The 14,857-nt window shown below is 54.4% G+C and overlaps 1 protein-coding gene across 1 annotated transcript; it reads right to left on the bottom strand.

Moving 5' to 3' along the window:
• Window positions 1-1,941: 1,941 nt before the first annotated feature.
• Window positions 1,942-4,921, bottom strand: RFPL4A (ret finger protein like 4A). Its single transcript, XM_036436424.1, has 2 exons — window positions 4,636-4,921; window positions 1,942-2,729 (listed from the first exon to the last, which is right to left on the bottom strand). The coding sequence occupies exons 1-2, from the start codon at window positions 4,919-4,921 to the stop codon at window positions 1,942-1,944; spliced, it is 1,074 nt and encodes a 357-aa protein (XP_036292317.1).
• Between the last annotated feature and the right edge of the window lie 9,936 nt (window positions 4,922-14,857).

Below are 14,857 nucleotides of genomic sequence, written 5' to 3'. Positions count from 1 at the left end.
CCCCCCCCGGCCTGCCCGCCACGCCCCCCGGCCCCCCCCCCCCCCCCCGCCTGCCCGCCAGGCCCCCACGCCCACGGCCCCCCCTCCCCCCCCCCGGCCTGCCCGCCACGCCCCCCGGCCCCTCCCCCTCCCCCCGGCCGGCCCCCACGCCCCCGGCCCCCCCTCCCCCCCCCCCCGGCCTGCCCGCCCACGCCCCCGCCTCCCCCCCGGCCTGCCCCCACGCCCCCGGCCCCCCCCCCCCCCGGGCCTGCCGGCCACGCCCCCGGTCGCCCCCACCCCCCGGGCCTGCCCCCCACCGCCCCCGGCCCCCCCCCCACCCCCCCCCGGCCTGCCCTACACGCACCCCCGGGCCCCCCCCCCCCCCCCCCCCGCACCCCCCCGGTGCCTCCCGCCTGCCTACACGCCCCCGGGCCCCCCCCGCCCCCCGGGCCTGCCCGCCACGCCCCCCGGCCCCCCCCCGGGCCTGCCCCCCCACGCCCCGCCCCCCCCCCCCGGCCCCCCCCCGCCCCGGGCCTGCCCTCCACGCCCCCGGCCCCCCCGGGCCTGCCCCCCCACGCCCCGCCCCCCCCCCCCCCCCGGGCCTGCCCCACACGCCCCCGGCCCCGGGCCAGAGCCTCGCAGGAATGCATGGGCGCTTCTGCAGGGAGGGACCGCCGGTTCGCAGGGAGGGACCGCCGGTTCGCAGGCTCGGAGCGCAGCCCCGCCGGCTCCCTCCGCCGCTGGTGCCCCGTCCTTCCCGCGAGGCGGGGCCCTTCCACGTGTTTATCCGGGTTCGCCCCGGGCCCCCTCGCTGTGCAGAGGCGGCTCCCCCTCCGGAGGGCGCGCTGCCCGGGCCCTGCTTGTCAGTGAAGCCAACGGACAGCCACACCGTGGCCTCCAGGCCGCCCCACCCCGCCCGGGACAAGCACACTGACTCCCCACCGCCGACCCGCTTTCCACCCCCAGTTTTCTTTCTTTTCTTTTCTTTTTCTTTTCTTTTTCTTTTCTTTTCTTTTCTTTCTTTTCTTTTCTTTCTTTTCTTTTCTTTTCTTTTCCTTTCCTTCCTTTCCTTTCCTTTCCTTTCCTTTCCTTTCCTTTCCTTCTTTTTCTTTCTCTCTTTTTCTTTTTCTTTCTTTTCTTTCTTCTTTCTTCCCTTTCTCTCTCTGAGAGAGAGAGAGAGAGAGAGAAACACCCATGGTGAGAGGGACTCAGGGACCGGCTGCCTCCTGCCCGCCTCCTACCGGCACCGAGCTTGCAACCCCAGCATGTGCCCTCTATCTGGAATCGAACCCAGGACCTCCTGGTTCTAGGTCGATGCTCACCCACTGAGCCGCAGGAGCCCGGCTCCGTGTGTTTTAATCCTCCCTCCGGGGTTTGTGTTATTTCTTATCTCTGTACAGAGAGAGCGAGGGACAGGGCCCGGTTACCCCCTCCTGGACCCCCGCTGGGGATGGAACTGGGGCGGCGGGTACGGGAAGGCCCCACCCCCGTGTTTCCCCCGTTTCCCCGGGGCTGGCTCCTGCATCGGAGGGAAGACCCACCAGCCCACGGGGCACATCCCACAATTTTTTTAAAAAATATATACTTTATTGATTTTTTACAGAGAGGAAGGGAGAGAGAGTTAGAAACATCCATGAGAGAGAATCTCGCAGCCTCCTGCACGCCCCCCACTGGGGATGTGCCCGCCACCAAGGTGCATGCCCTTGACCAGAATCGAACCCGGGACCCTTCGGTCCGCAGGCCGACGCTCTATCCACTGAGCCACATCCCACATTGTATCAATATTTGCTCTCCAGCCTCCTCTCCGCACCAACTTCAGAGAAATAAGAGCGAGGCGTTTGGGATCCGCAGGTTTGGAACACGTTTATTGGCTAAAAAGACACACAGGTCCCAGCGACACCACCCGGACCGGACCGAACCGAACTGCACCCACGGGGAGAGCCGGTTTCCCGTGGGCCTGGCTCACTCCGCGGGGCGCGCGGGGGCTCCTCCTTCTCCTGCCGCCACGGGGGGCGCGCGGGGCCACAGGGGCGCGCGCGCGCAGGGGGCCCGGGTCCGGGACCCCGAGCTCAGGGCTTCCCTGTCCCCCTCCCCGCCCCCAGACTCCAACCCGGGCCCCGGAGCCCGGGACCCCGAGCTCAGGGCTTCCCTGTCCCCCTCCCCGCCCCCCGACTCCAACCCAGGACCCCGGCCCAGGGACCCCAGCCCCGCGGGGACGGGGGCGCAGGGGCAGATGGCCAGCCAGCTCTCCCCGTCCTCCGAGGAACCCGCCGGCCCCAGGAAGGGGCGCAGCGGCTCGGCGGCCGGGACGCCGGGGAACGTGAACACGTGGGACCCGTCGGCCACGTGGTAGAAGGACAGGGTCCCCAAGTCCATGTCCAGGAAGAGGCCCAGGCGGCGCAGGCGCGGCGGCACCAGGAGCCCCCGCGGGTGCTGGGTGCCCGCCACCAACCTGCCGCCGCTGCAGATCACGGTCCAGAAGCCCCGCTCGTCCGACAGGACCACGTCGCCCTGCCGGGGGGCCGCCTCGCGGCACAGGCCCACGCTCCACGTGCGGCTGCCCGCCACGTCCACCTCCCAGTAGTGGCGGCCCGAGGTGAAGCGGGGGGCGCCCAGGACGCAGGGGGAGTCGCTGAACCTCCCTGGGTGGGCGGGGCGCTCCTGGGAGTCACCCCCGATGCGGACCCGCCGCAGGTCCTCCGAGATGACCAGGTAGTCGTGGGCAGTGTCCAGGTCCAAGGTCACGTCCACTGCGGGGAGAGGGGGTATGGAGTCAGCAGGTGCGCCCCCTTCCTGGCCATGGCTCCCCACTTCCCGTCTTCCCCGGGCATTTTCCTGGGGAGACTTCCCTGGCCCCAGATTTGATGGAATTGTATCTACGGGAGGAATGATGATAGGTATTCCCTTGACATTAAGTGATTCCATGGTTTGATGAAGGACTTTTCTTCTCTCCTTTAAAATATACATATTAGAGGCCCGGTGCATGAATTCATGAATGGGTGGGGTCAGGCCAGCCTGGCCAGGGGGAGGGGACATGGGCGGTTGGCTGGCCTGCTGCTGGTTGAACTCTTGGTTGAGGGGACATTTGCATATTAGCCTTTTATTCTATAGGATATGCACTTGAGTGGTCTGATTATTATGCGTTCAGAGATCATAATTGGCCACTCAGTATGTGTGTGTGTGTGTGTGTGTGTGTATAATTGATTTCAGAGAGGAAGGCAGAGGGAGAGAGAGAAACATCAATGATGAGAGAGAATCATGGATGGGCTGCCTCCTGCACACCCCCTACAGGGGATGGAGCCTCCAACCCAGGCCTGTGCCCTGACCGGGAATTGAACTGTGAATCCTGATTCATAGGCCAATGCTCAACCACTGAGCCACACGGGCTGTGCTAAAAAACTTTTTTAAAAAATTGATTTCAGAGAGGAAGAGAAAAGGAGAAAGAGAAAGAAACATCCATGAGAATCACTGCCTCCTGCACGCCCCCTACTGGGGGACCTAGCCAACAGCCTGAGAATCCGTCCTGACTGGCAATCCAACCGTGAACCAGTTCATAGGCCAATGCCCAACCACTGGCCCAGGCCCATGGGCTGGGACTTCTTTTCTCCTTAGTAAGGAATACACACGAAAAATAGACCTCAAAATTATCATACAGCCCGGCAGGGGGCCACTGATCAATGACTCTCTCATCATTGATGTTTCTTTCCTTTCCGCTCTGAAACCAATATATATATATATATATATATATATATATATATATATATATATATATATATATATATATATATATATTTAAAAATGTTTGAGATTTATTTTTCATTGGAATAAAACTTGGGTACTGAAGGGTCTTCAAGCCAAAGCTCTTTCCACTGAGCCAAACCGGCTATTACATGTCCACTGTAATTTATTTTATTTTATTTCTTTTCCCACTGTAATTTAAAAGTAAATAGAAAAAAACACTTAAGATATTTCTTGCCCTGGCTGGTGTGGCTCAGTGGATAAAGCATCAGCCTGCGGACTGAAGGGTCTCAGGTTCAATTCCTGTCAAGGGCACATACATGCCCAGATGGGAGGCTCCATCCCCAGTGGGTGGCGTATAGGAAGCAGCTGATCTATGATTCTCATCACTGATATTTCTCTCTCTCTCTTCTTCTCTGAAATCAATAAAAGTATTTAATTTTTTTTTCTTAAAAACACATGAACAATAACAAGGCTGCTCTCAGTGGTACAGGATCTGTAACATCCAGTCTATGCAAAAGCAGGTTTCTCCCTGTGCCCATCTCCAGTGGGGCAAGGAAATATTGAGGAGCCCAGGTCTAGGATGGACTCAGGGTTTTATTTGCCTAAAAACCTGGTTCCAATGAAAAAATAAATTTCAAACATTTTAAAATATTTCTCTTTATTGATGTCAGAGAGGAAGGGAGAGGAAGAGAGAGCAGAGAGAGCAAGAAACACCTATGATGAGAAAGAATCACGGATCAGCTGCCTCCTGCACGCCCCAGCCTGGGACTGAGCCTGCATGTGCCCAGGCCTGTGCCCTGACCGGGAACAGACCTGTGACCTCCTGGTTCCTAGGTTGACTCTCAGGCTAGAGATACCGGGAAGAAGGATCCTTCCAGGGGCTGCCGGCCGCCAGGGGAGGCCCAGAGGTCTCACCCTGGAACTTTCGGATCCGGGGGTCCATCTGCAGGATGGCTGTCAGCTGGGGCTCCATCTCCTTGATCTTGGACGCCAGGCTGCACAGCACCCGGTGGGGCTTGATGTCCTCCTCCCGAGAGACCCTGGAGCAGTTGCTGCACAGCAGCCCCTCCCCGCCCGGCGCCTTGGGCAGGGCGGGCAGGCAGCGGCGGCAGCAGGTGAAGCTGCACCGGAGCTTCACCGGATCCTCGAAGTACCTGAAGCAGACGGAGCAGCTGGCAGCTTTCTTAAATTGCTGGGCCATGGCTGCCTGGAGGTGGGTGGGAGGGGGAGCGGGCACGGTGAGCCTCTCAGGAGGGAGGGGGACTCCTGGGTCCCGGGATGCCTCCTCTTTAAAAAACAAAACAAAAACATTATAAACTGATGAACCAAAAGATAGATATAGAGACAGTAAAGCAACAAGCAGACTGTCAAATTACAGTGGGGAGGGGAGGAAGATCTGGGGGAGATAATAGATCAACCGAAGGACTTGTATACATGCATATAAGTACAACCAATGGACACAAAACTCTGGGGAGGGAGGGTATGCATGGGAGGGAGGGGGGCAAAAATCAATAAAATATATTATATATATATATATATATATATATATATATATATATATATATATATTGCTGAAACTGGTTTGGCTAAGTGGATAGAGTGTGAGCCTGCGGACTGAAAGACCCCAGGTTCGATTCCGGTCAAGGGCATGTACGTTGAGGGGTGTGCAAGAGGCAGCTGATCGATGATTCTCTCATCGATGTTTCTCTTTATCCCTCTCTCTTCCTCTCTGTAAAAAAACCAATAAAATAGATTAAAAAAATAAAAATATATATTGTATTGATATATAGTATTGATTTTTACAGAGAGGAAGAGAGAGGGATAGAGAGTTAGAAACATCGATGAGAGATAATCATCGATCAGCTGCCTCCTGCACACCTCCTACTGGGGATGTGCCCGCAACCAAGATACATGCCCTTGACCGGAATCGAACCGGGACCCTTCAGTCCGCAGGCCAATGCTCTATCCACTGAGCCAATCCAGTTTTGGTTATTTTATTGATATTTCACAGATAGTGTAGGGAGCGGTTATAGGGTTAAGCCTCGGACTGACCTGCTGGCAAAGTCACAAACAAGTCCCAGCTTGGAGGGAACAGCTCTCTAAGCATAATTAAGCTTGATCTTGTGATAAGTACAACCAATGGATACAAAACTCTGGGGAGGAAGGGTATCTATGGGAGGGGGGGCAATAAAAAATAAAACAAAAATAAAACAAAGGAAGACGTGTTTTCACAAACCTAAATAAATAAATAAATAAATAAACTTGATCTTGTGACTGCTCCCTAGATAAAGCCTCGGCTTTGCAGTCTGGATCTGTTCTGTGGCCTCAGCCAGGCACAGAAGATCCACCTAGACCCAGCTATTCTCTGTGTCTGTCTTTTCTTCATCCTTCACCGGCCCTCCCTCAGGCTCGCCGAACCCTTGGCTGTGCTGACACAGGTAGAGAGTTAGAAACATCGATGAGAGAGAAACATCCATCCGCTGCCTTCCTGCACACCCCCACCTGGGGACGTGCCTGCCACCAAGGTACATGCCCTTGACTGGATTCGAACCTGGGACCCTTGAGTCCGCAGGCCAACGCTCTATCCATGGAGCCACACTGGTCATGGCCGCCTCCTCTTTATAGGATAGACATTTGCAACCTCCTGGGCGAGGAGGATGCGGCCCAAGGACCAATAGAAAGGACTCCAAGCCCTGAACTCGCCAGGTGCAGCCTGCTGGTTGGGAAGATTGCCCCCCCCCCAACCCCTCCCCAACTGATTCCCTGTTGGAAGGCCCTGCGCTTCCTGTCAGGGGAAAGTTCGCACTTCCTTTTTCCTTAGGCTTCCGCGCCTCCCCATGTGTTCGGAATCGAACCGGAGCCCCTTGGGAGGGAGGGCGGGCGGGCAGCCACTCTAACCACTAAGCCAACCCAGCTGGACCTGGACCGCTTTCCTGATCCTTTGCTTATGGAGCTGTTAGAACATTAAGAGTTTACAACAGCCGAAACCGGTTTGGCTCAATGGATAGAGCGTTGGCTTGGGGACTGAAGGGTCCCGGGTTCGATTCTGGTCAAGGGCATATACCTTGGTTGCGGGCATATCCCCAGTAGGGGGTGTGCAAGAGGCAGCTGATCGATGACTCTCTCTCATTGATGTTTCTAACTCTCTCTCTCCCTTCCTCTCTGTTCAAAATCAATAAAATATATTTTTTTTAAAAAAGAGTTTACAACGACATTTGGGGGTCCCCTGGTAGATCCAGTTGGGCAGTGCTGTTTGAGACCCCAAAACCCTCCGCGTCTCCCCGCTGCACTCCCCGCTCCCACCCCCATGGATGGAGCGGAAACCCACCGCGGACCCCGAGAGGCGGAGAAAGTCTGGGGGAGGGGACACGCCACGCACCACCTCCGAGTCTGCCAAGCTCGGATCCAATTCTTTAACTTAATTTAATTGTATTTAATTATTTAAAATATATTTTATTGACTTCAGAGAGGAAAGGAGAGGGGGAGAGAGATAGAAACATCCATGATGAGAGAGAATCACCAATGGGCCGCCTCCCGCACGCCCCCCACTGGCGATCAAGCCCGCAACTCAGGCATATGCCCTTGACTGGAATCGAACCCAGGATCCTTCAGTCCGCAGGCCGACGCTCTATCCACGGAACCAAACCAGCCAGGGCTCGGATTCAATTCTCACTCCCACCTGGTCCTGAGCCTGAGTCCCGCCAACCGCTGGCATCAGAGGCCAGAGTCCCTCCCTCCGTGTCTCCTCCCCCCGCACCCCTCCTGCCCACGCCTGCCCTGGAGACAGCACCTGCTGCATCCATAGGTCCCTCCCTTCCCAAGACCTTGCGTGGACATTTGAAAGTGAAACGGAACCCTTCACCTCTCAGGCGCTAAGGTTACTGGCCTCTGGCTCCTTCGCTTGAGGGCGCAGCTGTGGAGTGAGGTCGACCAGCAGGCCCGCGGGCTTTATTGGGCAGATAGCTCCTCCCACCTCACTCCCCTCCTGTGGGTTACACCCCATCCGCCTCAGAGGCTGGTGCAAGGGGTGGGATTTTCTCTGGCCACCGGGAGATGACGGGGGACAAAGGAGGAGAGTGTCTACGGAAGTTATTTTAAACCCAACAGCAACAGAATATGGCCGTGCGTTCATTCGACATTAGATTTTAAATGTTATGTCTGTCAATCCATTAGACTGAGGATGGAAATGAAACAAACAAACAAACAAACAAAAAAACAGTCCTCATCCATCCTTTCAAAATGGCCTGGCTGGTGTTGCTCAGTGGATAGAGCCTCGGCCTGCGGACTGAAGGGCCCCGGGTTCGATTCCGGGCAAGGGCACATGCCTGGGTTGTGGGCTGGATCCCCAGTGGGGGGCGTGCAGGAGGCAGCCGATCCATGATTCTCTCTCATCTTTGATGTTTCCATCTCCCGCTCCCTCTCCCTTCCTCTCTGAAATCAATAAAAACATTAAAAAAAAAATAGAGTTGTCAAGTATGCAGATAAGGGTAGTGAGGTCCCTGTAAGCAAGTTTGATGGTTGGATAGTGTGAATGATGGACTTGAAGTTGTTAACGAAAAAAACAAAACAAAAAAACCACATTGAAACCTGTAAAGAATTTTAGTGAATTTATTTGAGCCAAACTGTCGACATATGTCGGGAAACAGAACCTCAACAGATTGAGACAATGCTCGGGAGAATGGCCGGCCACATTTCTATATTTATACATTGCAATCAAAGGAAAGGGACGTAGGTGAGTTACATGAAATTCATTGGTTAGGGAGGTGGGACAGAGCGAAGCGGGGAAACCTCTGGGATAGGGTGAAAGGTGAAATGATGGACATGAGCTTCTTTCACAGAGATGGATACAGGATACTCTAACGCAATTAACAGCTGACAATGAACTTGATAACAATAACAATGAGGAATGTCTTGAGGCCATTTGTTGTGCCCTGAGGGGTCTGGGGTAAAAAGGAAGTTATAAGTTACCCAGACATCTCACAGATATGTTATCTCAGATGCAGGAAGGCAGAGGGGCTCAGTAAAAGATCAAAGGTGATCTTTGTCAGGTGAAATATCTGGGAAGTGACTACCTACTATAACCTGTTAGACACCAAATTTTCTGGCGTATAAGACGACTTTTGAAACAAAAAAAAAAAGCCTGCTCAGATTGGCCAGAGTCAGAGAGGCGGTCTATTAAAAAAAAGACTGGTGTTGCCTCGGAAGTGGGGGGTAGTCTTATACAGCGGATATAGGCCTAAACCTATGTTTTAACTGTAAAATTAGGGGGGTCGTCTTATAGGCCGGAAAATACGGTAGTTAATTTCCAAACCATCTTTTGTGGTTATCTTAGGTCTCTGGGTTTGCAAGACTGCCATGCAGGCCTTCCCTGAGCTTGTCAGGTCAGCATGTGGCTCTTTTCTTGAGATGATGCGTTCTGGTGTGCGGCCTTCTCCAGAAACCGGGCCCTGGGTGGGCCCTGAGCCACGCGGGTCGTGTTAAGGGATCCCACAGAAGGGGCACTTCCTCCCAGTAGACGATGCCCATCCTCCAGGACAAGTGAGTGCTGGCCACGGCTCTTTTTGTGCAGGACCCGTGCAGTGACTGTGTGGAGCTGTAAAGGAGTGAAGCTGCAGGTTGTCCATGGAAACGCCGGGCCTGTTGCCGTGTGTTGCGTATTATGGAGAGATTTCCTTGGATGGAGGAGCAGCGGTAGCATCAGGACAAGGAAGGCACAGGCCCCGCATCTGAGGTCTCCGATGCTTGGGATACGTCACCGAGTATCCACTCTGTTACGCCCAGACTTCGTGATCCCCAAGGACCACCAGGGAGCCGAGTCCGATGCAATAAACAAAAGAGCCTATTCCATGCTAGCATGGGCTCTTCCCACTCACGCCGGCAGCATGGCGGAAGAGAGAGCGAATTTCGTCCAGTCCAGGGGTTTTACTCCAGTCGGTGGTGATGTCACTGCCTCGGCTAACCCTGATTGGTTGGGTGAGGGCTAGGGATAACTCCGCCTTGCAGGGTGGAGTCGGGGGCTCATCCTCGCCCGCCCTGCCCTCTCACACTCCACCCCTGGCTTTGCATGCTGTGATCGCTCCATTGGTTGCTGCCGTTTGTGTGCAGAGCATGAGCATCAGGGTTAGATGCTCTGTCTATGTCTGGGGCACCTCTGCCATGTTCCTGCCTCTGCCCCTCGCGAGCTGAAGGAGCTTTCCTTTCCCGGTGTGGCTTGTTTATTCCAAATGCCTGAATGCACCTGTGACTTTGAAAAGAAATCTCAGTGCCCTGTGTGGACCCGTCCCTGGTGGACCGCTGTTAGGGGGCCCTTTAGTCTGTTCCCAGGCGCTGTGCCTTTAAGGAGTGACAGTGCCTTTAAGGAGTGACAGTGCCTTTAAGGATTGACAGTTTCTTTAGGGAGTGACAGTGCCTTTAAGCAGTGACAGTGCCTTTAAGGAGGTGCCTTTAAGGAGTGAGGAGCCTTTAAGGAGTGACAGTGCCTTTAAGGAGGTGCCTTTAAGGAGTGAGGAGCCTTTAAGGATTGACAGTTTCTTTAGGGAGTGACAGTGCCTTTAAGGAGTGACAGTGCCTTTAAGGAGGTGCCTTTAAGGAGTGAGGAGCCTTTAAGGAGTGACAGTGCCTTTAAGGAGGTGCCTTTAAGGAGTGAGGAGCCTTTAAGGATTGACAGTTTCTTTAGGGAGTGACAGTGCCTTTAAGGAGTGACAGTGCCTTTAAGGAGGTGCCTTTAAGGAGTGAGGAGCCTTTAGTTTAAGGAGTGAGGTGCCTTTCAGGAGTGAGGAGTCTTTAAGGAGGTCCCTTTAAGGAGGTGCCTTTAAGCAGTGACAGTGCCTTTAGTTTAAGGAGTGAGGAGCAGGAGGCGGAGCTGAGAGGTGTGAGGTGCCTGAGGGGCTGTGAGCCATGTGCATACAGGCTGGGGGTTGTATGTGGTTGTGTTCCTTCTCCATGACCCCTCTCCCTGGTGCCATGCCACCAGTCCCAGCTTCTTCCTCTCCATTGGTGCCATAGCAGCAGCACCAGGTGTGTGTTTGCTGTTCCTCGTGTCTACGTCCTCACCAGGAAGGAGCTGTTACTGTTTATTTTTATTTTTTTTTAAATACATTTTTATTGATTTTTTACAGAGAGGAAGGGAGAGAGATAGAGAGCTAGAAACGTCAATGAGAGAGAAACATCAACCAGCTGCCTCTTGCACACCCCCTACCGGGGATGAGCCGGCACCCACAAGGTACATGCCCCTTGAATCGAACCTGTGACCGGAATCGAACCTGTGACCTTTCAGTCCGCAGACCGAGGTTCTACCACTGAGCCAAACCGGCTTCGGCGAGCTGTTCCTTTTTAGTCTTCTCTCTGTAGCGACCTCCCCAGTAGGGACTAAGTTTTGAATGTGTGTCTTGTGCCACAGCCACCTGTCACGGTGATGCTTCCTTAAAGGGCCTTGTGTGTGTGGAAGGTGTGCATCTGGTTTTCAGCCTCCAGGGAGTCCTGGTGATGGTGCCTGTGTGGTCGGGGGCTTGAAGCGCCCCAGTGATTGAGCACAGTCATTCCTTTTTTTGAGTGAATGGTGTGCTTCCAAATGCAATTTACGTTCACACGATGTCACACTGTTTTCTCTAGTACGTCTACATGCCGGCCGTCGACATGCCGGCTGGCCGGTGCATTTGAAGAGGAGACGACAGAAATGCAACGTGGGAGAGTGCCATCCGGATCCCCGGGGCTGTCCGCTCACAGCATTCCTCTGCCAGCCCCCTGTGTTTTGTCCTCGGAGGAGACATTGCTGTGTGTTGTTTGTGTACAGTGTGCATCCCGTGTGCCTGTCCTGTTTGTACTGGGTCCATCTCATAGCTCCATGGTGTGGGGGTGCCACACTTCACTTATCCGTTTGCACCAAATGTCTTAGGCGTTGCGTTCTCTGACAATTGTCAGTTCAGATAGTCGGCTGACACGAAGTGCTGTAGCTGTGCTCACTGTGGGATCGGCAGTTCCTGTTCGGTGTGGTCTCCATTGACAATGTGTAGAATTGACCGGATGTTGATGCCTGCCTGCCTGCGTGTTCACATAAGTCCAGTTTTCAGCTGCCATAGCATGTGCCACCACACACGTGTGCTTCCCTGGTTGCCAGTTGTGATGGTCCCCTGTCGACTTCCCCTCAGTTAGGTAACATTTCACCGAAACATCTGGGTTATTATCCAGCTGGGTTTGTATTGTGTCTGAAATAAATCCATTTGCAGTAAAATAATAATAATAATAATAATAATAATAATAATAATAATAATAATAAAATAAAAGGAATGAAGCTAGGTTTATTTTGTTTGTGTGTGTGTGTTTTAGTGATTTTGTTTTTGTTTTGGTTTGTTTTTTGGGGCTAATTTTAAATGGCTTTAATGAAAAAATTATCTTCATTGTGGAGATGTTACAAATGTCCCTTTTTGTTCTCCCACTGACCCTTTCAAGCCCTCCGCTGCCCGCTGAGGCCCTCACCACCCCACTCTCTGTGTCCATGGCTTATGCTTACAAGTTCTTTGGCTAATCTCTTGCCACCCACCCACTCATTAAAAATGAACTCTGCCCTAACTGGTTTGGCTCAATGGATAGAGCATCGGACTACAGACCGAAGGGTCCCAGGTTCGATTCCGGTCAAGGGCATGTGCCTTGGTTGCGGGCACATCCCCAGTGGGGGGTGTGCAAGAGGCAGCTGATCAATGATTCTCTCATTGATATTTCTAACTCTCTATCCCTCTTCCTTCCTCTCTGTGAAAAATCAATAAAATATATATCTAAAAAATATTCTCTCTCAATAGTAAAATCTAGTCCTTTTGAATGATGGTGACTTATTTGCCTAAAAACATTTGGAACCAGCTCCGGTGGGCTCAGATCCTCGGAGTGTTGTCCCATACATCCAAGGTGGTGGATTTGATTCCAGCCCAGGGCACATACCTAGGTTTTGGGTTCAATCCCCAGTCGGGGCACATGTGGGGACAACCGATAGATGTTTCTCTCTCTCTCTCTCTCTCTCTCTCTCTCTCTCTCTCTCTCTCTCTCTCTCTCTCTCTCTCTTTCTCTCATAAAAAGCAGGCTGTTCACTTTATTACAGTTTAGTGCTTTTGTAAAATAAATATCATAGAATATCAAATAGACAGCGAGGGACAGCGCGCTGTGCGGAGCGTGTACCAGAGTTCACGGGGCCTCCCTCCGCGCTCGGGCGGAGCGCACACACGCGACGCGGCCCCTGGGAGCTGGGGAGACTGGGGGGAAGGGGAGACAGGGGTCCCTAGGTCGCTTTAGGGTTCGTACCGATGCCCCCGCCCCCTCTCCACCCACAACTATGGGACAGCCACATCTGACGTCGTCTCTACCGACCTTCGCTGTGTTCTGCAGCCGGAGACAGATTCAAGCAACACTCCCAGGAAACATGTGCAAACCAACACGCGTGACTTGGTCTGGGCGCAGAGCAGTGGGTCACGCGGGGCCGGGGAGCCTCTGCGCTCAGGCCCGGGGCCTCCCCGCACTCGGAGCACAGAGGACACGGTTCAGGACCGTGCAAAGGCTGTAAGCCGGCGGCCAAACCGCGCGACCTGCGTGGGCGAGGACGCACGCTCCAGGCTCAGGTCGCAGGAGCATGCTGAGTGGCGAGGTGCTTTCCCAAACCCGCTTTATTCCCGCAGCCGGGCCTCCGTCCTGCCCCTCGCACACAGCCAGGCCCGCGCCCCGCGCCCCGCGCCCCGCGCCCCGCAGCCGGGCGTTGCTGCGGCGGAGAACCGCCCTCGCCGAGCAGCTCCTAAACTTCTGAGCAGCGAGAACAAGCATCCTTTCAGAAACCTTAGGACGGGACGTACGCGTTGGCAGTTGACACATCAATAAATATCAGTTTCCAAGTGACCAAGACCCCAGACGAACTCCTTCCCAGAAGACGGTCGAGCGCCGAAGGAGAACCGTGCCCCCCGCCCCCCAAGGCCGCCGCCTGCAAGGGCTGGGCCGTGTGCAGGAAGGCGGGAGGGGGGAGGCGTGGACGGTCAGATATAAAGGAAATCGCTGTGGTTTACACTGAGGGACTTCAAGTAACAGGAACCCGCCTCACGCACTGCCGCGGCAGCCTCGGGGACAGCACGCAGGACGCAGTAGCCTGGCCCGGACCGGCCAGCACCTCCCCTCTCCTCCTGGCTCCTGGCGGGGAGGGACCCTCCCTGCCTCCGTCCGCCTCCTGCAGGTCTGTGACTCTGCACTCCGTACCCGCGGAAGAGAGGTCTCTTCCTCTCTCTTTAAAAAATCAATAAAAACATATCTTTGGGTGATGATTAAAAAACTTTTAAAAAAAGTCATTGACACCCCCCACCACCATCAAAGGGAGAGGAGGAGGAGGAATTGGGAGCGTGAGGGGTGATTGGCAGTGCCTCCCTTGCTTTTGGGTGCAGCCCAGGTATGTGCCCTTGGTTGGGAATCCAGCCTGAGACCCATCTGTGCTCGGACCAATGCCCTAACCACTGAATCACACTGGCCATGGCTCATTGGTTGAGTGTTCACCTGTGAACCAGGAGGTTACCATTTGATTCCTGGCCAGGGCACAGACCTGAGTTGCGGGTTTGATTTCCAGTGGAGGAGGGTGTACAGGAGGCAGCCAATCCATGAGAGAGAGAGAGAGAGAGAGAGAGAGAGAGAGAGAGAGAGAGAGAGAGAGAGAGAGAGAGAGAGAGAGAGAGAGACATACATTGCCAAAACCAATTTGGCTCAGTGGATAGAGCGTCAGCCTGCGCACTGAAAGGTCCCGGGTTTAATTCCAGTCAAGGGCATGTACCTTGGTTGTGGGCACATCCCTGGTAGGGGGTGTGCAAGAGGCAGCTGATGGATGTTTCTCTCTCATCGATGTTTCTAGCTCTCTATCCCTCTCCCTTCCTCTCTGTAAAAAGTCAATAAAATATATAGTGTTTTCTTTAAAGAGACATTTGCAAATTCTAGCTTTTGCCCTTCCCACCCAGAGCTCCTCACCCAAGACTAGTCACTGAATAGTCCTTAGCAGTGAGTCACTGACACCCTCCTCATGCACCAAGGCTGTGTTCCGGGTGCTGCTAGGAGATGTACAACTTCTCACTGACCGGCGTGGCTCAGGGGTTGAGCATCCACCTATGAACCAGGAGGTCATGGCTCG

Source organism: Pipistrellus kuhlii, unplaced genomic scaffold (assembly GCF_014108245.1).
Source record: "Pipistrellus kuhlii isolate mPipKuh1 unplaced genomic scaffold, mPipKuh1.p scaffold_m20_p_136, whole genome shotgun sequence".
Lineage (NCBI taxonomy): Eukaryota > Metazoa > Chordata > Mammalia > Chiroptera > Vespertilionidae > Pipistrellus > Pipistrellus kuhlii.
The sequence above is the reverse complement of the archived record's forward strand: the minus strand, read 5'-3'. Positions and strand labels throughout refer to the sequence as shown.

What these genes read in the sequence shown, in the direction of transcription:
- RFPL4A (XM_036436424.1), bottom strand. Translation starts at nt 4,921, where the DNA reads ATGGCCCAGCAATTTAAGAAAGCTGCCAGCTGCTCCGTCTGCTTCAGG. An exon ending in CCGGATCCGAAAGTTCCAGG is followed by an intron (nt 2,730 to 4,635) that starts GTGAGACCTCTG and finishes CTCTCCCCGCAG; the next exon opens with TGGACGTGACCTTGGACCTG.